Raw genomic sequence first — 23,714 nt, forward strand, 5'->3', positions numbered from 1 at the left:
CAGCCCTGTCATGCGATGGCAGGGCTGCCGACTGCTACTATGGCAACTAGAGGCCTAACAATGGCCTCCTGGTCTGCCATTACAGAAGTCGATAAGGCCCAGCCCGAAGGCGGAGGCTAATCAGCTTGCTGTCAGTGAACGACTGATGGTTCTAATACATTGCACTACCTATGTAATGCAATGCATTATAAAATAAATCAGACAGTTGGACTTTCAAGTCCCCTAGTTGGAGTAAAAATAGTGTAAAGAAAAGTTGGAAAAAATAAAAAAAACACAATCGCCCTTTTTCACTTATCAAGTCATTTATTATTGAAAAAAAGAAACCTTACATATTTGCTATCGCCACGTCCGTAACTGCCTGTACTATAAAAATTATAAAAAAAAACAAAACACACAAAACCTAAAATGAACTGCTGTTTTTAGGTCACTTTTGTCTTCCAAAAATGTAAGTAAAAAGTGATGTCTCGTGTATCCAAAAAATGGCGCCTATAAAAACTAAGCTCGTCTCGCAAAAAACAGGCCCCCCCCCCCCATACAGCTGCGTCGCTGAAAAAATTTGAAGTTATGGCTCTTAGTGACCGAAAAATTACATTTTACCAAAGTAATTTTATTGTGCAAATGGTTGTAATACCTGAAAAAGTGCTATAAATTGGGTATCGCCGGAATCGTACTGACCCTTAGTATGAAGTTGACATGTAATTTATAATGCGTGGTGAACGTTGTGTATAAAAAAAAAACGCAATTCTGGCATAGGTCTTTTTTGTCACCTTGCCTACAAAAAGTGATCAAAAAGTCGCATATACCCCAAAATGGTACCAATAAAAAATACAGCTTGTCCTGCAAAAAAATTAAATTAGTGAAGGCTCCCGTGTCAGGAAAAAAAGGGAGGGTACCAGGAAGGGTAGGGCCCAAACATATCTGCTGGAAGCGAGGGTGCCCGTATTATACCAGGACAACACAAGGTGCGGAGTGTGGACTAAAAGGGGGATAAGAAAGGTCACTATTTCAGTGCGACACTGGCCTGTGCAGAATGGATTATTTCAGTGTAAGGCCTGGTTTACACCAACGTGTGCGTCTTGCGCACGCAAAAAATGCATTGTTTTGCGTGCGCAAAAGGCACTTAACAGCTCCGTGTGTCATCACCATATGATGCGCGGCTGCGTGATTTTCGCGCAGCCGCCATTGACACACTGTTTGTAAATAGAAAAGCACGTGGTGCTTTTCTGTTTGCAATCATAGTTTGCCTGCTGTTGCGCGAATCACGCACTTCCCACGGAGGTGCCTCCGTGTGGCATGTGTGATTTTCACGCACCCATTGACTTCAATGGGTGCGTGATGCGCGAAAAATATAGGACCTGTCGTGAGTTTTGCGCAGCGGACACCCGCTGCGCAAAAATCACTGACAGTCTGCACTGCGCCATAGACTAACATAGGTCCGTGCGACGCGCGTGAAAAGCACACGCGTTGCACAGACGTATTACATGTTCGTGTAAAACCGCCCTTACAGTTAGTGCATTTTTATTTTGTGTGTGTGTCGCGATTGTCAAAATGATAAATTCTCACTATCAGACCGTGAGATGAGAAAAAAAAAAATTGTCATTCTGGCTGTATCCTCAAGGAACTATTGTTTTTGTTTTTTGTTTTTAAACGGCCCTCTTCAGATCCTAAGACTCGCAGGGAGGGTTTCCTTTATAGCAGTGCGATGGGTATGTTTTTGCCTATAAACGACTCCTATCAATGCTAGACAAGAAGCTCCACATAATTCCTTCCAACGCCCTTTATGGCTGCTGCAGAACTTCTTTCTGAAGAATTATGTACCCCTAATTAAGGTGGAGGTATCAGCCAGTTCATACTGTCAATTTTGGGATTATTATTACTTTGCCAGACATGCATGTTAAAGGTAGCGTCAGAAGTAATCGCCGTCGGCCGAACCAGTCTATGGGCACTTTAACCCCTTAATGGCAGTCATGGTTCTTGAATTATTGAGCTGCGGGTTAGGTTTTTAACCACTATAAATGCAGTCGTAGAGCTACGGTATGGTCTCGCAGCCCTATCTTGTAATATGTAGGTTTTGTATCGAAGGTTACTATGTCCGTCTACATTATAGTAGAAGCATACATTTTTGTTTTGTTCTAAAAATACATTTATCTCCCAATTCTTTTCTACCCTTTTTCATTAAACCCTAGATACGCTGGCCGTAAAGAGGTATACATTGTGTGTGTAATATTAACAATCCATGGAAATAGGAGACTTGTTTGTCTGATGTATCAGTTTCCTGAGTCATGAGAAACACTTTCACCTTCTGAAAACTTTTTGGAATTGAACAGGCGGAATCTGCTGTGAAAACTTGCTGGGTCAATGCTTTCCCCTCCCAGTTCTCAGACTGGGACGTCTTAGGCACAATGACATCATGCTGGCTGTGGGCAGTGATCAGGCAGCTGCAGAATGGGGCTCCCTGCTCGGAGTGCAAGCTCCTTGGTCTCAGGACTTCCTATGTGACTCCCCCAGTCTCTCTATGGTTCTAACTTGTCATGTGGAGGAGCTGAGACATGTCCCCTTTATTTAGTTGGGTGGCTAAGGTGAGATTCATTTATTGTATGCAGACCTGATGTATCTTGTGCAGTCCAGCAGAAACGTATAGAAAGCCGTGTGTGGTTTTTAGCAATACTTTCTTGCACTGAGGAAGTTGGTTAATATTTATATTGCAATTTCATGTAAAAGTACAGGGAGCATTTTGTTTTGTCGCTTATAATGCCTTTGCGTTTTGTTTTTTTTTTGTTTTTTTGTTCAAAACATTGTTATCCTTTGGACCCCGCTTGTGGTTGTGCTGCAAAAAGTCTGTTTAGCCCCATTCTTAAAGGGGTTGTCCATGCACAGACAGCTGATGACCGAACCACAGGATAGGTCACCAGTATATGATCAGTGGGGGTCCGGGGAGCATGTCTTGCTGCTCCCATACACATTAGATAACCAGCCAATCCCACCATAATCGTTCGGTTTGGCTGAATTTGATCTAATGTGTATAGCCAGATTTACTGTTCAATGTTATGTTTCTGGGGTACAGTAGGTTGACAACACCACCTGACCAGGAACCCCCTTCCCAATAGGTGCCAGAGTGGTCTTTAGGGCTCCTTTTATAGTCCGTGTATCCATGCTTGAACTGTAGTCTTTTGCCAGCCTAATGTGGATCCCTAGTATGGAACCGTAAAGCCTCCGTCGGGTGCGTGATGGGGGTATGCCATGATTTTGTTTTTTCTGTCCAGATTCAGAAAAAACCTCTTGCATGTAATCTGAGGCTCCGATACAGTAGTGGACCGGAAGACTATAATTAGGAGACCTGTTGTGGCTACAAATAAAACTGAGTCGTAATAGTCATGTGCCCACTGTAAGGCCGGGTTCATACTTGCCACACAGTTTTTCCAAACTCCTGAATGATCTTTTTAGTTATGCATTATTACATCCTTCGTCCTAGATGGCTGTATAACTAGGCTGAATGACAACGGTGTATGGCGGCTGTAGTAATCTAGATTTTCCAGAAGAGTAAGAAATTGTAGAATAGAAAATTGAGCTTTTAAAGCTTGTGTAAGAAGAACTCCATGTCCTGTATTTACAGGTGAGTTTATGGAAAATCCTATCAGAGGGCAACACGTGATCGTGTGTGAGGAGATCACAATGTCACTTATGGTAAACTGGTGTAAAAGCGTTCAACTACTTCAAAAATCTTGGTCCTAGACTGTATTCTCTATATAAGTCTGGAGGGGGGTTTCCTCATAGCTGGTCTTAGGTTGGTTGGTGCTCTGTGTAGGACCTTCTATTGATGCGCCCACCCTTTATATATTTTATGGCCCACCATATTTCCATTATAACCTTGCTGTAAGGCAACAACTTAACCCTGTCCAGGTAACAAATTAGGGAATGTACCTTCATACTAGGCCGCTGCCTTACCATAGGTTCAGCTACAAAGTATAGAATCGGGATGGATGCCCAAGCCAGTGGCACCCCCCTTTAGTAGTGACCCTTGAGTTGTATTCCCCCCCCCCCCTTCCTTTGTCTGCAGCGGGAGGGGGTGCTTGGCAAATGAGGCAAACTGAAGCCACCCCCGGGCTTATAGCTGCTGCAGGAGTGGTGTCTATAGTACGTGCACCCTTGGTTTTAGAGTAATTGCTAGCTGCAAATTACAAAGTGTGAATACGCTGTAGACTAGATGTGAACCGGTTCTAATGCTTGGCAGAAACATGGGATGTCTCGCACCTCGTCAGATGGAGCAGCATTGTGTGTATCCCTTATTTGATCTCTGGCTGCTGGGTTAGGTAAACAGCCATCTTTTGTACAATGTTCACATAATGAAGCTTACCTCAGGATTACGGCTCGCATGTTTCCAGAGTGACTCATCCCTGAGGAATACACTTCAGAAAGACACCTGGGGAAATGCACATTTAACGCTGGTGATAAATATTTATTGAATGTGTGCGGCTTCCCCCTACGTTGTGTTTAGAGCAGCTTTTCAGCTATATAAATATTTTCTTGTGATGGGGGTAAGAAGTACACACTCTGATTTGAAGTTGGGGTAACCGTGCCATACAAGGAAGGGAGGGGACCACATAGCAGAGAACAAAATGGGCCCATTTATGGTGCCAGGTCTTGCCACTTCATGACAGAATGGCCTGCTATTTATCTATCCCCTTTACATGACCACTGCGCCAATATCCGAACACAATGCAGCTCCCAGGGTCGGGTCCCGAGTGATCAAACCTTTATGGCCTAAATCCTAAAAAAAACTTTTATACTACTCCTACCCTCTAGATTGTGGAGCTGCATAGATATCCTCTAGCTTCATAAGGTTACAATATTTGTAGCACCGGTTAGGGCCTTTTTTACACTGGCCAATTATTGGGCAAACGAGCGTTCCCGATTTAATCATTCTGTGTAGACAGGGCAACTATCAGCTGATGAACGCACAAACCCTCGTTCATCGGCTGATTGTATCATTTTAAATCCAGAAAATATCGTTGTCTGCAGGACTTCTCCCTGTGTAAACAGGCAGATGTGCTGCTGACATGATGATGATATATGGGGACGAGCGATCATAGTAACAAGTGCTCGTCCCCATACATGGCTCCTTGTGAAAGAAGCAAACGAGTGCCGATCGAGCCGTGTTGGGCCCTGTAAGACCACTACTATTCTCTGACCTCCTGTTTATTATGTGGTGTGCAGTAAGCATGGATATTCCCTTCCACACAGGACTCCTCACGGTCACCGTGCACAGCATTATCTCTAGACCATATACACTCTTATCGGTTTGCATGTCACAATTCCTATCTCTTCTTTGCACAGTAGACCTCCCTCCCCTGCGATAATGGAGAAACCGCAATTCTGCAGGGTCCTGATTCACGGTTTGTTATGTGAAGAATAAACTGAGCAAAAACGTTTTGTGTTTTTTTTGGTGTCCGTCTTAGATTATCATGGGTATCATTTAGCTCCTGTCTTCAGTACCCTGCTTTATTGATTTCTTAAAGGGTTTTTTCCCAGAATCCTAAATTATCACCTAATTGCTATTTTTCTCTCAGGGGTTTTCTTAGACTAAAATCTTGATATCCTATCCTTCGCATAGGTCATCAGTCTTTGATTTGTGGGGGTCCTAGGCACAGCTTCATGTAGACGGACCACTGGATAAACAATTAACCCCTTAAGGACCGATCCATTTTTCATGTTTTCGTTTTTCGCTCCCCGCTTTACAAGAGCCATTATTATAATTATTTTTTTTTTTCTGTCAATGGAGCGGTGTGAGGGCTTATTATTAGCGGGAGGAGTTGGAGTTGTAGTTTCTAATGGCACCATTTAAAGTACCATAAAATACATAATGTACTGGGAAACTGAAAAAAATTCTTGGTGGGCTGAAATTGGAAAAAACTGCGATTCCTACATTGTTTTTTTTTTCGTTTTTACGACTTTCACCGTGTGGTAAAAACAGCAACTGAACTTTATTCTGCGGGTCAATACGATTACGACGATACCGATACCAAATTTATATGATGTGTTTTTTTTTTTTTATAGATTACCACTTTTTAAAAAGAGAAACCTTTTGAATAAAAAAATAAAACAATTTTTTCACATTTTTCCATGGATTGAGCGGTGTGAGGGCTTATTTTTTGCGGGCTAAAGTGACCAAAAAACTGCGATTTCAGCGGTTTACATTTTTGGGTTTTTACTGCGTTCACTGTGCGAGTTAAATAATGGTATATTGTAATAGTTCAGACTTTTACTGACGCAGCGATACCAGTTTTATATTTTTTGACTTGACTTTAGTGGAAAAATGGGAAAAGCAGGTTTTTTTTTAACGTTTTTAATATTTTTATTTACACCATATACTACTACCACCCCCCCCCCCCCCCCACGGGGGACTTAAACCAGCGATACTAATGTATTGCAGTAGATCGTCATTTTCAGAGGCTTCTGTTAAGCTGTGCCAAAGACTTGGCTTAACAGAGGCAGACAAAAGGTAGACCTGGGTGCCTTCATTAAGCCCCCGGGCTGCCATGACAACCGCGTGGTGGGGGCGCTGATGATCTGTGGGAGGGGGGCACCCCCTCTCTAACGCCTCCGAATTCTACGGTCACGAATGACCGCAGCATTTGAGGGGTTAAACTGCCAGGAACAGCATGATCGCTGTTCCCGGCCGTTAGTCTGGGCTGTCCGCTGTAAAACACAGCTGACACCCGCAGGGTATGGAGGGCGCTCAGCCCGTGAAAGCCCTCCATACTTCCCTATGACACTTATGTGCATGTACGTAATAATGCGTCAAGAGATTAAGGGCCAATACCACTGGGAGTGATTTACCTAAAGAACATTTGGGCAGATTTACTAATACTATATCTTAGACCGCATAAACGTTGATAAGTTTGCTTTTTCTGGTGCATGCTGTATGATAACTTTGGCGCATCTTGCTAGACACTTTTTTTTTTCTCTTGGCTGAATTAACCAATAGGTTGTATAACTTAAGCCAATTTTTTGTGGCCAAATTTTTGCGTATTTCACTTATTTCATTTATTTTCTGCAGAGCCATACGCCTTGTCGAGCATTTTGAAAGTCTAAAACAGTTAAAGGGGTTTTCCCACGAGACATTTATGACTGATCCACAGGATACGTTATAAAGGTCAGATTCGGGTCCCACCTCTGGGACCCGCACCCATCTTTAGAACGAGGCCCCCTAAACCCCGTTCCGCCTCTGTGTTGCGGATGAATGAGGTAAATTCCGACCATGAAAAATGTTATATGGTCGTGAGTTACGTAAACGGCTGAGCTGTGCGGTTTACAGAAGCAGCGTAGTATGCGAGCTACGCTATTTTTGTAACTACCGTTAAGTTCTGTGAGACGTACGGGAACCACGTAGCTCAGCGAGCTACGCTGTTTACGTAACTCGCGACCATATAACATTTATCATGATCGGAATTTACCTCATTCAGCTGCAACACCAATCGGCTGAACGGGGTTTAGGGGGCCCTGTTCTGGAGATAGGTGCAGGTCCCAGAGGTCCCTGCATCTCTGACATTTATGACACATCCTGTGGATATCCTCAGAAAAAGCATGGTTGAACAGCAGCACACGTCTTCCAAATTTCAAGCATGCTTTTTCTGAGGATTACATTACGTCAGACTGGGTTTGTCTGATTCTACAGCGTGACACCGCTCCTGATATCGGGATTTGTGCTGCTGCAAATACTTTTATTTTTTGGATTATATCCTGTGGATATGTCATAAATGTCTCTCGGGAAAACCCCTTTTAAGTTTTGCGTGTGGCATGAAGCCAGAATTCTGGCGCATTCTGAATAGTTTATCTGCCCCACTGTCTAACCAGTACACCAGGGAATCCAGCTGCCTTTCCATAGGTTTGGGCACCATTGTAAAATCCTAGTAGAAGCTCGAATAGGCCATCAATATTTTAGTTCTAAAAATACCTTTTAACCCCTTCCCGCCATTTTTCGTATGGATGCGTCATGGAAAGCCAGTGCTTCACGCAAATTGCCATATCCATACAACAAATGGATGGCACCGGCTCAGAAGCGGAGTCCGTGCCTTCATCCCCGGGTGTCAGCTGTATTTTACAGCTGACACACTGTTGTAATGGCGGGGACCGAAGTTGGCTCCGATCCCCACCATTAACACGTAAAAAGCGATCGCTGCATTTATGGTGTTTGTAACCATACGTCACCCCAGCGACGAAATCGCCGGAGTGCCGATGGCTGCAATGGCAACCGGAGGCCTAACGCTCTCCTCCCGGTCTGCCTAGTATGGAAGCCTCCTAACCCCTTAGTTGCAGTGATCCAAAGCAATCGCTGCATCTTAGTGGTGTGCAGCCAAATCGGCAGCCGTGCGATGCGGTCTAAGGAGTGGCGTCCACTGCTATGGCAGCAGGAGGCCTAACAATGGTCTCCTGTTCTGCCATTACGGAAGCCGATTAGGTCCTGCCTGGAGGCGGAGCCTAATCTGCTTGCTGTCAGTGAACGACTTACCGTTCTAATACATTGCACTACATAAGTGGTGCATTGTGTTAGAACATAAATAACAAAATTAGACCTTCAAGTCCCATAGTAGGACTTAAAAATGAAAAAAAAAAAATGGTTCAAGTAATAAAATAAAATACCATTGCCATTTTTCCCCTATAATGTCCTTTATTGTTGAAGAAAATATATAAGCCATACATATTTGGTATCGTCGTGTCCATAACTGCCTGGACTGTAAAAATCTTATGTTTTGTTCCGTGTGTTGAACGGCGTAAAAAAAAAAACAAACAGCAATTCTTTTTCTTTTTTTGTCACATTGCCTTCCAAAAATTGGAATAAAACGTGATTAAAGTCGCATGTATACAAAAATGCTACCTACATAAACTATAGCTTGTCTCGCAAAAAACAAGCCGTCCTACAGCTCCATCGATTAAAAAGTTATGGCTCTCTGAGCATGGTGACAGAAATAATACATTCTTTTTACAAAAGTAATTTTACTGTTGAGTTGTAAAACAAAGTGCTATAAATTAGGTATCGCCGGAATCGAACTGACCCACAGAATAACGTTAAGATGTAATTTATAACGCATGGTGAACGCTGTATAAAAAAACCAAACTAAAAACTATGCCAGAATTGCTGTTTTTTTGGTCACCTTGCCTCCCCAAAAAAATAGGATAAAGTTGCATGTACGCCAAAATTGTACCAATAATAACTACAGCTCGTCCTGCAAAAAACACAGTTCTCCTACCGCTAGGCCTATAAAAAAAAATAATATATAAGTTAAGGCTCCAATAAGTCAGGAAAGAAAAATACGGAGTTGTACAGGCCCGAGGGGAACATTTCTTCTGTTTCAAGAGGCGATTTTATCAAGGCAGCCATGAGGAGAACCATGATGGCTGCTTCAGCACTCGGCGGCAGAGTGGGCCCCCCTGAGGGTAGTTGGCCATCACTGGGTGCTGACGCCAGCCCTGCATTTATCAGTGCGACACTGGCCTGTGCAGAAAGGATTGCTTCACAGCGTAACAAATATCTATGGATTATTTTGTTTTTTACCCGATTTACTATACCACCTGATTATGCCTTGATGCGCACTGCCCAGCTTACATGTACCCCCACGTTAGAAACTGAAATACCAGTAAGGGTATGTGTAACTATGCACATTGATAGGATATTTCGTTCATAATAGAAACAGGGAAAGAACCTCCAGCTCACCGGTCTGCGTCTCCAGCAGCGTCAATCGGATCCCCGCGATCGGACTGCGTCTCCCTTCCGATTTTAACTTCTTTCTCAAATAAACATGGGACCTTCGTTTCCCTTTTAAATTACCATCAGCGCTGGATCATTCTTCCTTCTTCATTTGATATTTCGTTCAGTTAATTACTAGATTCAATCAGGCAGTGAATCTAAGGGTATGTGTGTACACAATCAAAAACATCTGAAAATACAGAGCTGTTTTCAAGGCACTTTTTCGCGGGCGTCTTTTTACGTGCCGTTTTTGGAAAACGAGGCATAAAAAAAGCCCGTCTGAACATAACGCCGTATTTCCCATTTGAAATCAATGTGCAGATGTTTGCAGGCGTTCTGCTTCCGTTTTTCAGGTATTTTTTCAGGTGTAAACTCTCCTAAATATGCCTGAAAACACTCCGTGTGAACATACCCTAATACTCCAAACAAAACTACTAGCAAGCAAAATCTGTGCTTAAAAATTCAAATATTGCACCCTCCCTACTGAGCCCTACAGTGTGCCCAAACAGCAGTTTACTTCCACATATATGGCATCGCCATACCCGGGAGAAACCATTAAAAAAAATAATAAAATGTTTGGGTGTGTGTCTCCAGTGGCACAAGCTGGGCACGACATATTTGCCACTCAATTGGCATATCTAGGGAAAAATGGCAATTTTTACATTGCACGTTTATTTATGGAAAAGACCCGTGGGGTGAAAATTCTCACTACACCCATTAATAAATGTCTTGAAGGGTGTTGTTTCCAAAATGGGGCCACTTCTCAGGGGTTTCTTTTATTTCACATCAGAACCCTGTAAGGGTATGTTCACACGACCTATTTTCAGACGTAATTCAGGCTTTTTATGCCTGAAAAGACGGCTCCATTACGTCTGCAAACATCTGCCCATTGCTTGCAAATGGGTCTTACGATGTTCTGTTCAGACGAGTTCTAATTTTACACGCTGCTGTCAAAAGACCGCATAAAAATACACCCGCGTCAAAGAAGTGCATGTCACTTCTTGAGATGTTTTTCATTGACTCCATTGAAAAACCGCTCCAATTACGTCCATAAAAGACGCCGCTAAAAACGCGAGTACTTGCAAAAACATCTGAAATTCAGGAGCTGTTTTCGCCTGAAAACTGCTCTGTATTTTCAGACGTATTTTGCGTTTGTGTGTGAACATACCCTAACTGTGAACCAATACTTTGTAAGTCACCAAATTAGGCCTCAATTTCACATCGTACTTTCACATGGCACTCCTGAACCATGTCGACTGTCCAGGCAAAAGATTAGGGCCACTTGTAGGGGGTTTCTAAAACCAGGAATAACGGCATAATAATTTTAGAGCTACGTCTTAGGCCTGATTTACACGAGCGTGGGCGTTTTGCGCACGCAAAAAACGCGGCGTTTTGTGTGCACAAAAGGCACTTAACAGCTGCGTGTGTCATCAGTGTATGATGCGCGGCTGCGTGATTTTCGCGCAGCTGCCATCATTACGACACTCCGTTTGGATGTTTGTAAACAGAAAAGCACGTGGTGCTTTTCTGTTTACATTCAGAGTTTGACTGCTGTTGCGCAAATCACGCAGTTCGCACGGAAGTGCTTCCGTGCGGCACGCGTGGCTTTCACGCACCCATTGACTTCAATGGGTGCGTGATGCGCGAAAAACGCTGAAATATAGATCATGTCGTGAGTTTTCCGCAGCGGACCCACGCTGCGCAAAACTCACGGACTGTCTGCACTGCCCCATAGACTAATAGAGGCGCGTACGACACGCCTGAAAAGCACGCGTATTGCACGCACGTACATTACACTCGTGTAAATGATGCCTTACAGTCAAACGTTTTTTGTTTTGTTTTTTCAAATAAAGCGCGCGCTTTAGCAAGAATAATCTTGCTAAAAAGTCCCTGCATCTTTATAGAATCTTTGTTTTGTCGCTAAAAAAAAACTAAATGAGCAAAAAATCGCATGTACCAAAAAAATGGTACAGCTTGTCCCGCAAAAAATAATCCCTCACACTGCTCAATCACTGAATAAATGTAAAAGTTATGGTTCTTAGAATGTGGTCAAACAGAAGATATTTTTATTCATTTAAATTTTTTTTTTCTTTGTAAAGGTAGTAAAATATCACTCCCCCCCCCCCCCCCCCATTTATAGTCTGGTGCGTCCTTTTTATAGTCTGAAAAATACAGTTATTTTTATTTTCACTGCCCTATTCTAATAAAATCTAGGCTCACTATGCCCCTAGATGAATTCCTGAACGGCTGTAGTTTCATGAATGGAGTCACTTTTGGGGGTTTCCACTGTACTGATACCTTACGGGCTTTGCAAATACGACATCGTGCCGAGGAACCAATCCAGCAAAATCTGCACTCCAAAAGCCAAATGGCACGCCTTCCTGCCATGTGCCCAAACAGCAGTTTGACCACATATTGGGTATTTGCATACTCTGGAGAAGTTTCTTTACAAATGTTGGGGGGGCTTTTTCTTCTTAATTCCCTGTGGAAATCGTGTAGTTTTATTTTATATTTTTAGCTAAAACGACATCTTATTGGATACAAATTACGTTTTCATTTTTATGTCCAAATTCAAATAAAATCTAGGAAACATCTGTGGGGTCAAAATGCTCACTACACCTAGATTAATTCATACTTTGGGTGTAGTTTCCAAAATGGGGTATTTTTTGAGGCGTTTCCTTTTTGTTTTGGCACCACAAGACCTCTTCTAACCTGACATAGTGCTTAAAATATATTCTAATAAAAGGCGGCCCCAAAATCCTCTAGGTGCCCCTTTTGGTTCTGAGGCCGGTGCTTCAGTCCATTATCACACTAGAGCCACATGTTGGGTATTTCTAAAAACTGCAGAATCTGGGCAGCAAATATTGAGTTGCATTTCTCTGGTAAAACCACCTGTGTTACAGACAAAATAGGATTAAAAATGAATTTCTGCAAAAAAAAAATAATTTTATCAATTTCACCACCTCTTTGCTTTAATTCTTGTGAAATGCCTAAAGGGTTAAACTTTTTGAATGCTGTTTTGAATACTTTGTGGACTGCAGATTTTAAAATAGGGTGATTTATGAGAGTTTGTAAAGAACGGGCCCCTCAAAGTCACTTCAGAACTGAACTGGTCCCTGAACAAATAGCCTTTTGACATTTTTTTGAAAATGTGAGAAATTTCTGCTAAAGTTCTAAGCCATGTAATGTCCTAGAAAAATAAAAGTATGTTCAAAAAACGATAACAATCTAAAGTAGACACATGGGAAATGTTAATTAGCAACTATTTTGTATGGTATAAAGGTGTTTTTTTTTTATTTTATTTTTTTATTTTTTACAAGCAGATACAATTTACATCTTTAACCCCTTAAGGACACAGCCTGTTTTGGCCTTCAGGACGCAGCCAATTTTTTCAAATCTGACATGTTTCAATTTATGTGGTAATAACTTCGGAATGCTTTTACCTATCCAAGCGATTCTGAGATTGTTTTCTCGTGACACATTGGACTTTATGTTACTGGCAAAATTTGCTCGATACATTAAGTATTTAATTGTGAAAAACACCAAAATATAGCGAAAAATTGCAAAAATTAGCATTTTTCTAAATTTGTATGTATCTGCCTGTAAGACAGATAGTAATACCACACAAAATTGTTGCTAATTAACATCCCCCATATGTCTACTTTAGATTGGCATTGTTTTTTGAACATCCTTTTATTTTTCTGACATCACAAGGCTTAGAACTTTCAAGAAAATTTCAAAAGGCTATTTTTACAGGGACCAGTTCAGTTGTGAAGTGGATTTTAGGGCCTTATATATTGGAAACCCTCGATAAGTCACCCCATTTTAAAAACGGCACCCCTCAAAGTATTCAAAACAGCATCTAGAACGTTAACCCTTTAGATGCTTCACAGGAATTAAGGCAAAGTAGATGTGAAGTTTTGAAATTTCCTTTTTTTTTTTTTTTGCAGAAATACATTTTTTCTCTATTTTTTTTTTTTGTAACACAAAGTTTTACCAGAGAAACGCAACTCAATATCTATTGCCCAGGTTCTGCAGTTTTTAGAAATACCCCACTTGTGGCCCTAGTGCACTTATTGACTGAAGCACAGGCCTCAGAAACAAAGGAGCACCTAGTGGATTTTGGGGCCTCCTTTTTATTAGAAAATATTTTAGCCACCATGTCGGGTCCGAAAGGCTCTTGCGGCGCCAAAACAGTGGAAATCCCCCAAAAGTGACCCCATTTTGGAAAGTATACCCCTTGAGGAAATTATCTACTGGTATAGTGAGCATTTTGACCCAGCAGGTTTTTTGCAGAAATTATTGGAAGTAGGCCATGAAAATGAAAATCTACATTCCTTCAAAGAAAATGTAGGTTTAGCTAATTTTTTCTAATTTCCACAAGGACTAAAAAGAGAAAATGCACCACTACATTTGTAAAGCAATTTCTCCCGAGTAAAACAATACACCACATGTGGTCATCAACGGCTGTTTGGACACACAGCAGGGCTTAGAAGGGAACGAGCGCCATTTGGCTTTTGGAGCTCAAATTTAGCAGGAATGGTTTGCGGAGACCACGTCGCATTTGCAAAGCCCCTAAGGGACCAAAACAGTGAAAACACCAAAAAAGTGACTCCATTTAGGAAACTACAGCCCTTGAAGAATCCATCTAGGGGTGTAGTGAGCATTTTGAACCCACAGGGGTTTCATAGATTTTATTAGAATTGGGCAGTGAAGATAAAAAAAAATCCTTTTTTTCCAATAAGATGTAGCTTTAGGTCAAAAATTTTCATTTTCTCAACAAATGAATAAAAGAACCCCAACATTTATAAAGCAATTTCTCCCGAGTACGGAAATACCCCATATGTGGTCATAAACTGCTGTTTGGGCACACGGCAAGGATCAGAACAGAAGGAGCGCCATTTAGCTTTTGGAGCACAGATTTTGCTGGATTGGTTTCTTGACACCATGTCACTTTTGCAAAGCTCCTAAGGTACCAGTACAGTGGAAACTCCCCAAAAGTGACTCGATTCACGAAACTACACCCCTTGAGGAATTCATCTAGGGGTGTAGTGAGCATTTTGACCCCACAGGTGTTTCATAGATTTTATTAGAATTGGGCAGTGAAAATAAAATCCTTTTTCTTCAATAAGACGTAGTTTTAGCTGAAAATGTTTAATTTTCTCAACAAATAAATGAAAACAAGCACCCCAACACTTGTAAAGCAACTTCTCCTGTGTACGGCAATACCACATATGTGGTCATAAACTGCTGTTTGGGCACAGAGTAGGGCTCAGAAGGGAAGGAGCGACATTTGGCTTCTGGAGTACAGATTTTGCTGGATTGGTTTCTGGTCGCTATGTCGCATTTGCAAAGTTCCTTGGTGGGACCAAAACAGTGGATCCCCCCCAGAAGTGACCCCATTTTGGAAACTACACCCCTCAAGGTATTCACCTAGGGGTGTAGTGAGCATATTAACCCCACAGCTGATTGCAGAAATTGGTGTGCACTCGATGTTGCAGAGTGAAAATTGGATTTTTTTCCATAGATATGCCAATATGTGGCGCCCAGCTTGTGCCACTGGAGACACACACCCCAAAAATTGTTAAAAGGGTTCTCCCAGGTATGGCGATGCCATATATGTGGAAGTAAACTGCTGTTTGGGCACTCTGTAGGGTTCAGAAGGGAGGTAGCGCCATTTGGCTTTTGGAGTGTGGATTTTGCTTGTAGTAGTTTTGTTTGGAGTCTTACTGGTGTTTCAGTTTATAACGTGGGGGTACATGTAAGCCGGGCGGAGTATATAAGGGGCATAGTCAGGTGGTATAATGGGGTAAAAAAAAAACAATAAAATAATCAATAGATGTGTGTTATGCTGTGACACAATCCTTTCTGCACAGGCTGGTGTCACTAATAAATGGTCCTTACTTATTCCCCTTTTGGTCCACACTCGGGATCTTTGCAGTTTGAGGAATTTTGCTGAGAAAGTGTTGTCCTGGTATAATACGGGCACCCTCGCTTCCAGCAGATATGTTTGGACCCTCCCCTTCCTGGTTCCCTCATTTTAGGGGCCTTGATAATTCGCCACTTGAAACAGAAGAAATGTTTCCCTCGAGCAGGCACAACTGCATATTTTTATTTCCTGGCTTATTGGAGCCTTAACTAATTTTATTTTTTCATAGACTTAGTGGCATGAGGGTTGTTTTTTATTGCGGGACGAGCTGTAGTTTTTATTGGTACCATTTTTGGGTACATGCGACTTTTTGATCACTTGTTATCCATTTTTATTTTTATTTTTTGGGAGACAAGGTGACCAAAAAACTGCAATTCTGGCATATTATATTAATTATTTTTATACAGCGTTCACCATGCGTTTATAAATTACATGTTAGCTTTATTCTGCGGTTCAGTCCGATTCCGGTGATACCTAATTTATAGCACTTTTTTATGTTTTACAACTTTTTGCACAATAAAAACTTTTGTAAAGAGAATAGATTTTTTTCTGTCGCCAAGTTGTAAGAGCCATAACGGTTTTAAATTTTTCGTAGACGGAGCTGTATGAGGGCTTGTTTTTAGCGAGACGAGTTATAGTTTTTATAGGTACCATTTTTGGGTACATGCGACTTTTTGATCACTTTTTATTTCAATTTTTGGAAGACAAAGTGACCAAAAAATAGCAATTATGTCAGTATTTTATTTTTTTTTTTATTTTTTTTTACGGCGTTCACTGTGCGGAATAAATAACATAGTATTTTTATAGTTAAGGTCGTTACGGTCGCAGCGATACCAAATATGTATGGCTTTATTTTTTTTTCAATAATAAATGACTTGATAAGGGAAAAAGGGCGATTGTATTTTGTGTTATTTGAAACTTTTTATTGTATTTTTTACAACTTTTATTTTTACACTTTTCTTTAGTCCCACTAGGGGACTTGAAGGTCCAACTGTTTGTTTGATGTTCTAATACATTGCACTACCTATGTAGTGCAATGTATTAGAACTGTCAGTTGTTCACTTGACAGCAAGCCGATCAGGCTCGACACATACAGAGATGGAATATGGCACATACATCCCCATAGAGAATGCGAACGGGAGCCGTTCCATTCACTTTGGTGTACGACGTCTATGTGGGAACGAGCGACATCCGGCGCCATTTTCTTGTGGACCGGAAGCCGCGGCTGGACAGTAAAATTACTACTTCCGGTCGTGGCTTCTGGACATGTGTTCAGAAGCGAGCGGACGGACTGGAGGGAGCCGCGGCGGCAGGAGCAGGTAAGTTTTAGATTTGTGTATGTTTGTGTGTGATTACCACTGTATGTAAGCCTACTACACTGTGTATTCGCTCAAAAAATGGCGGCGCACACAGTGTAGGCGGTTTGAACATTCAATCCCCTCCTTTCTCCTGGCACTAGCCAGGATAAAGGAGGGGGGATTGTTTGAGGACACTAGAGCAAGTGTGTCTTCTCAAACTTTGCAGCATAAAGCAATGAGGTTGCTTTACAACATGCCAATGCTGCAATTTTGGGAATTGCTCCCTCTAGTGACCAGCACATGGAAATGTTATAAATTAGAATCTAATTTATAATATTTCCTGACTCGTGAAAAAATAAAAAAAATTAGAACAATGTTTAATCATTTATACACTAACCGTTTAACTAAAAAGAATATTTTTTTTTCTAGCGACACATTCCCTTTAATGTTGGCTGCTTTTTAACGGAGTCCTAATGGAATAGAACTATGTTAGGTTATTACGGCTTGGTTACATGGTCTATGAAATTATGTGCTAGTCTGAAATCAACCTACTTGTGTCATGAGACGCTTGGGATACTTCTATGTCCTCCATGCTTTACACTGCAGATCTTCTTGCATTCTCCTATTGGCTGCAGAATGATTAACTAAAAACAACTGATTAACTGATCATTACATGTTCTAATGCAATTTAGCCTGAATTAGCTGTAGTTACCCAGTAGGTACACTTTAGTGTGAACCGTCAACCTATTTGTTAGAAGGTTCTATGTAAAGCTTATTTGGCATATTTTATTTATCTTTGAAAAAATAAATATCTACTGTAAATACAAAACCACTTGCACAATATCCGATTTCAAACCATGTCTACAATAAGCGCAAAATATGGAAAAGGTACATATTTGTCTTGCTGTATATGCAATTAGCCATTATCTGCAAATGATACAGTAAGACATAAAAATTGTTATTATATTTCCCTTAACCCCCTAACCCAACTTTTTATTTTATAGTTCTGTGTTTGAGAGAACTGAAGTCGAGAAATACTCATATAAATGAGATTTTACGTGCCCCCAGACACCCAGATTGCTTGTGTTTAAAGGGGTAGGTCATCAGCATGTGATCTGTGGGGGTCCAACACCCGGATCCCACACTGACCAGCTGCTCCGGTGGCTTGCGGCAACTGTATGTCGTTGCATAGTATGCAATGTACGTAGCCGGAAGCAGTTGGCTCTGTACATTGCATGGCGGCCGTGCTGCCGAACGGCAGTTCTTCTTCTCCTCCTATTCACTTGAATAGGAGCTGAGCTGCAGTACTGCAGCTCAGCCGCCATTCCGTGGCTGGAGCCAACTGCTTCTGGCATGGACGTCCGGTGCCCGGAGGCAGCTAGAGAATCTGATCGGTGCATGGGCCGGATGTCAGACCCTCACAGATCATATACAGATGACCTATTCGGTGGATAGGTCATCAGTTCGGTAGTGGACAACCCCTTTAAACCTCTTTCTTAAAGGGAAGGTGTGGTGATTATTTTTTATTTTTTTTAATTATATTGCTTTTAATAAAATCTAAACAAATTTTTTATTAGTGTTGTGACTTTACACTTTTTACTGGGTTCATACTTTTACTTCTCTGTGGGGGCTGCCATTTTTTATTTTTTTTTCATCTCTGTATGTGTCGCTTAACGACACCTACAGAGATGGAATACAACACATACAAACCCATGGAGAATGCAAACGGGAACCGTTCCATTCTCAGAAGCGTACGCCGTCTGTGTGGTAACAGCGCATGCCACACAGACCAAAACGAAGCTAGTTTGTAGAGCGAAATCCGGCACCATTTTCATGTGGACTAGAAGCCGCTGCCGGACAGTAAGATGATGACTTCCGGCCATATGTTCAATGAAGCAAAGGCACAATGAGCGTAGACCAGCGGTGGGGCGAGGAGCAGGTAATTTATGTTCGTGTGTATTATGTTCGTGTGATACGGTCTGCTGAGCCCTGTATCTAATCTTCCTACACTGTGCAGTCGCTCAGAAAATGGCGGCACACAGTGTAGGAGATTTGAAGACAGTCAAACCCCTCCTTCTCCTGGCACTAGCCAGAAGAAGTGAGGGGGGGGGGAATTGTGTGAGGACACTAGAGGAGAGTGTGTCCAACCTAAATTTGCAGCATAAATCAATGAGGTTACATTACCACAGTGACCATGCTGCAATTTTGGGAACTGCTCCCTCTAGTGACCAGCACATGGAAATGTTATAAATTAGAATCTAATTTATAATATTTCCTGACTTATGAAAAAATTAAACCAATGAAAACAATGTGTCATCACTCAAATACTAATTGTTTAACTGAAAAAAAAATAATAATTCTAGCGACACATTCCCTTTAAACACTGTCTGATTTAAAACTAGAGAAACATAGTTTGTCATGCCTGATGCCTTTTTTTATTCTCTGCATCTGAGGTGACGTAAACCATCCCCTCCTTAAGAAGAATATCACATAAAAGGATGTAAGACTCATTTAAGTAATTGCGAGCATTGACTAGTTGAGATATGGCCAGAGCTGAAGTTGTTTTTGCTAATCTGTATATTCAGTTATCGGTCCTATATAATTTTTCTCTACTTATTGAAGAGCAGCACGCGTTGAATGGACAACTTCATCGACCCATTCTTGTCTTTGTGGTGCAGTATTATAATAGTCTATTGCTAATGGAGTAAATCTTTGATTCTTCCTTTTTTAATAGGCCGGCAGACTACTGAATTTGACGCAAAGTAAACATTTTTTTTTATGAACAGATGTGCTGACCGTTGTCACTTCTCTCTCCCTCAGCAACTCTTGGTAGATCATTAATCGCAAGGTGGAGCCACCTGGCACAGGAAAAAGCACATGCCACTGGCTTACAGGAGTTGCTGGTTGAGCAATGTATCTACTTGCGTGATCTGTCTCTATGATGGCAGATTTGGGGGGACTTTTGTGCTGCCCCAATGCACATTAGATCATCAACCAATTATGCCAAGTTCACCGGGTTCGTCCATCTTTAAACGTGTGCGTGCGCGCTCTATGGCAGTCTCTTGAACGATAATAGGCAAGGATCAGGGCCGGCCTTAGAATGTAATGCCCCCCACAGTATAATGCCCTATACAGTGCCCCTTGCGGGCGATTTAACGAGAGCCAATGCAAGTTTGGGTCAGGCTGTAAGTTCAAGCATAGTTGTTCCTCCTGTGGCGGGACTTCACACGGGTCTGCAATCTGTTTTAAAAAGAGGAAGGGCCGGGGCTCTGGTGAAGCTAACCAGGGGTCTGACCCCCAGTAAAATGGTTAGAAATGGTACCTTACTTAAATAGATTCCCTCATTGAATCAGGGCAGTTTTGTTGTTGGAGGGTTTTGGTTTTCGTATTCCCCCCCCCCCCCCCATCTCACGAGGTCCCATTTTTCATTACGCAATCTGCGTTCGGCGTTGCAGCGTTCAGAGGTGATTAGTGACAAGCTGGGGAAGGAGTTAGACTTTGGTAGGATGGCTGGCCACTTTGTTGATATCCCTCTTCCCGACCTCGTGGTCGCACTGCTCGGGGTGGTGCCCAAGAAGGAGCCAAATAAATTTTGGGTCGTTCACCACTTATCTTACTCGCGGGGGCGGTCAGTTAACGATGGTATCGCTTCTGTACTCTGTTCTGTGGTTTACACGTCTTTTGATGCGGCGGTTGATTGGGTGCGATGTAATGGCAGGGGTGTGTTTATGGCCAAGACTGACATAGAGTTATTGTCGTTTATCCTCCTCCCGGTGCATGCTGATAGCCTACGGCTATTGGGGTGTTATTGGGATGGGTGTATTTTGTAGATCGCTGGGTTGCTCGACTTTCTGCTCTTACTTTGAGTAGGTGATTTTGTGATTTGGCTGGTGTCGCGTCCGTCATCCATTATCTGGATGATTTTCTTTTGTGCATCGGCCCTGCGGGTTCTCCTATGTGTGCTACTTTGCTGCAGACTATTCAGTGGGTTGCAAAACTGTTTTTGTTGTTCCATTTCCCCCTGTTAAGATGGAAGGGCCAAGCACGTGCATTGCCTTTCTTGGAATCACGGTTGCTTCTGTTAAGATGGAGTGTCGTCAGGGATAAGCTGGAGGGGCTGCGGGCGGAAGTGGAGCGGCCTCGTCGTTTGAGAAAAATTTCACTTTGCGAGTTGCAGTATCTTTTGGATAAACTGAATATTGCCGCTCGAATTATGCCAATGGGTTGAATTTTTAGCATGCGTCTGTCAGGTACGACAGCCGGCGTGAAAGTCCCACCCCCCCCATTTTATGCAGCTGAATACAGAACTTAGGGCTGATTTTGGCGGTTTGGTTCGAGTTTTTACATTTTTTACAATGGGAGGTCGCGAATTATGTCCCCGGTGGTCGATAGTTTAGACTGGGAGCTCTTTACGGACACTACTGGGGGAGTAGGTTGTTGTCAGACATAAGCTTTGAATTTTGGATCAGGCGTTCGGGGTAAGCGGTTTGTGTTGGGGGTCTGCCACTGGGACTCTGATGTGCCCTGTTGTATGTCTTGCGAAATACACTGCTATTCCGCTGACTGCCGGTGGGCAGCTTTTGTGTCATGTGGACGGTTCCAATTTGTCACGTTACCTGTTTACTTGGGTATTTCTTTGGTGTTTTGGGTCATTATTTGGTCCCCATTCCTCTCGCAACAGAGGCGGCATCCTGGGGGTTGGGGTCTGAGGCGGTAAAAAGTATTGGACGCCGGGTCTCTGGCAGGTTTAAGTCTTATGTGCGCCCTCTGTCTTTGTGATTTAATGGGCTGTCCGTTTGTTGTTTTGAAGTATTTGCCTTGTCAACTCTCTCCCCCTCCCCCCCTTTTTTTTTTCTTATCCCCCTCGTTTTTTATTTTTTTTATCCATTTCTTTTTTGTCATTGTAGATCCCTGTTCCCGATTTTGGTGTGGATACTTGTACACTCCTATGTGCACTGGGGGAAGGGGGCGGAGAGGGGTGACGGTTGAGTTTTCGGCGGGCTGAGGTCTTCGTTCGCTGGCTTGGCCGTAGAGGTATGGTCTGGAGCCGGTTTCTGTCTGACTTCAACTGGTTTGCCCAGTTTGGTAGAGCCCCTGACCTTTTGGTGTTGCACGTGGGGGGGTAATGATCTGGGTCTTCGCCCCTTTAGAGAACTCATTAGGGATATTAAACATGATCTCCTCCGATTATGGTCCTGTTTTCCCGGTGTGGGAGTAGTCCGGTCTAAAATTGTCCCATGGAAGGCCTGGCGGCATGCTCGGTCGGTGGCTCGTGTTAAGGCACGGGTGAAGGTTAGCCGGTGATTTCTGGTTTTGTGGTCAGGAATGGGGATGTCTTTGTCCGTCGTTATAACTTTGAAGGTGGCCAGGGCAACTTTTGGTTAGGGGACGGGTTTACCGTGGTTGGTATTGACCTTTTGGGCCTTTTTGGTATTTAGGAAGGAATAGAAAGTGCCCTGTTGCTGGATGGGGGTTCACATACTTAAATAATAATTTCTAGCGACGCATTCCCTTTTTTTTAAATTAAATGTATTACATTTCCATGTGCTGGTCACTAGAGGGAGCAGGTCCCAAAATTGCAGCATGGTCACTGTGGTAAAGTAACCTCATTGATTTATGCTGCAAATTTGGGGTGGACACACTCTCCTCTAGTGTCCTCACACAATCCCCCCCCCCCCATCCTTCCTTCCTTCTGGCTAGTGCCAGGAGAAGGAGGCGTTTGAAGGTCTTCAAACCTCCTACACTGTGCGCTGCTATTTTCTGAGTGACTGCACAGTGTAGGAGGATTAGATACAGGGCTCAGCAGACAGTATAATATGAACCTAATACACACTTCGCATACACGAACACAAATTACCTGCCGCCTCCGCTGGTCTACGCTCCTTGCGACTTTGCTTCGTTGAACATATGGCCAGAAGCCGCGACCGGAAATCGCCATCTTACTGTCCGGCAGCAGCTTCCGGTCCACATGAAAATGACGCTGGATTTCGCTCTACGAACGCGCTTCGTTTTGGTCTGTGTGGGAGCGGCGCATGTGCCGTTCCCACATAGACGGCGTACACTTTTGAGAATGAAACGGCTCCCATTAGCATTCTCTGTGGGGTTGTATGTGCTGTATTCCATCTCTGTATGTGTCGTTAATCGACACATACAGAGATGAAGAAAAAAATGGCAGCCCCCACAGAGGTGGCACCTTCCCTTTTAAAGGTTGTCTAAGTATGTTCGTGCGGCGGATTGGGGGTCCTTGGAGTTGGTGGTAAATAGTAGGGGGGGGGATCCATCGGGGGTATGGTCACTCCCAAATTTATTAGTGGTCTGGTCAATTTGGGCTCCTGCTGGGTGGTGTCCTGGGGAGTGGTTGCACTTTAGGTCAGCCAACTGCAGTTATGACGGTGCCCCTCAGCCTGTGGGGAGACGGCTGGGAGTAAAATACTATGCAGATGGGCTGGGTGGTGCTGGATTTTTAGCTCCAAGGAGTCCCCTTGTTTTTTATTATGTTTTTTTGTCAATAAAATGGCTGCTGTGACCAAGATTTATCAAACTCAAGGTGTCTATTTTTTTTATAGGGATGGGGTTAACCCCTTAATGACCAAGCTATTTTAAACCTGACCAGTTTTTCCATCGTCTCATTCCAAGAGCTATAACCTTTTTATTTTTGCGTCGACATAGCTGTATAAGGTCTTGTTTTTTGCGGGACAAGTTGTATTTTTTAATAGCACCATTTTGGGGGACATATTATTTA

The 23,714-nt window shown here is 42.7% G+C and overlaps 1 protein-coding gene across 3 annotated transcripts in view; it reads left to right on the forward strand.

Moving 5' to 3' along the window:
• The window catches only part of TBC1D1 (TBC1 domain family member 1), a 149,076-nt gene that overhangs the window by 9,795 nt on the left and 115,567 nt on the right, over window positions 1-23,714 (forward strand). The window contains exon 1 of one of the 3 annotated variants that reach the window (XM_075859056.1): window positions 2,434-2,579. The exons of the other annotated variants lie outside the window; for them this stretch is intronic. Within the exon in view, the coding sequence (XP_075715171.1) occupies window positions 2,550-2,579 (30 nt within the window). The 5' untranslated portion in view covers window positions 2,434-2,549. Of the gene's footprint in view, window positions 1-2,433; window positions 2,580-23,714 lie in introns of those variants that run through there. 3 annotated transcript variants of the gene reach the window in all.

The sequence above is a fragment of the Rhinoderma darwinii genome, chromosome 1 (assembly GCF_050947455.1).
Source record: "Rhinoderma darwinii isolate aRhiDar2 chromosome 1, aRhiDar2.hap1, whole genome shotgun sequence".
In the NCBI taxonomy this organism is placed as follows: domain Eukaryota; kingdom Metazoa; phylum Chordata; class Amphibia; order Anura; family Rhinodermatidae; genus Rhinoderma; species Rhinoderma darwinii.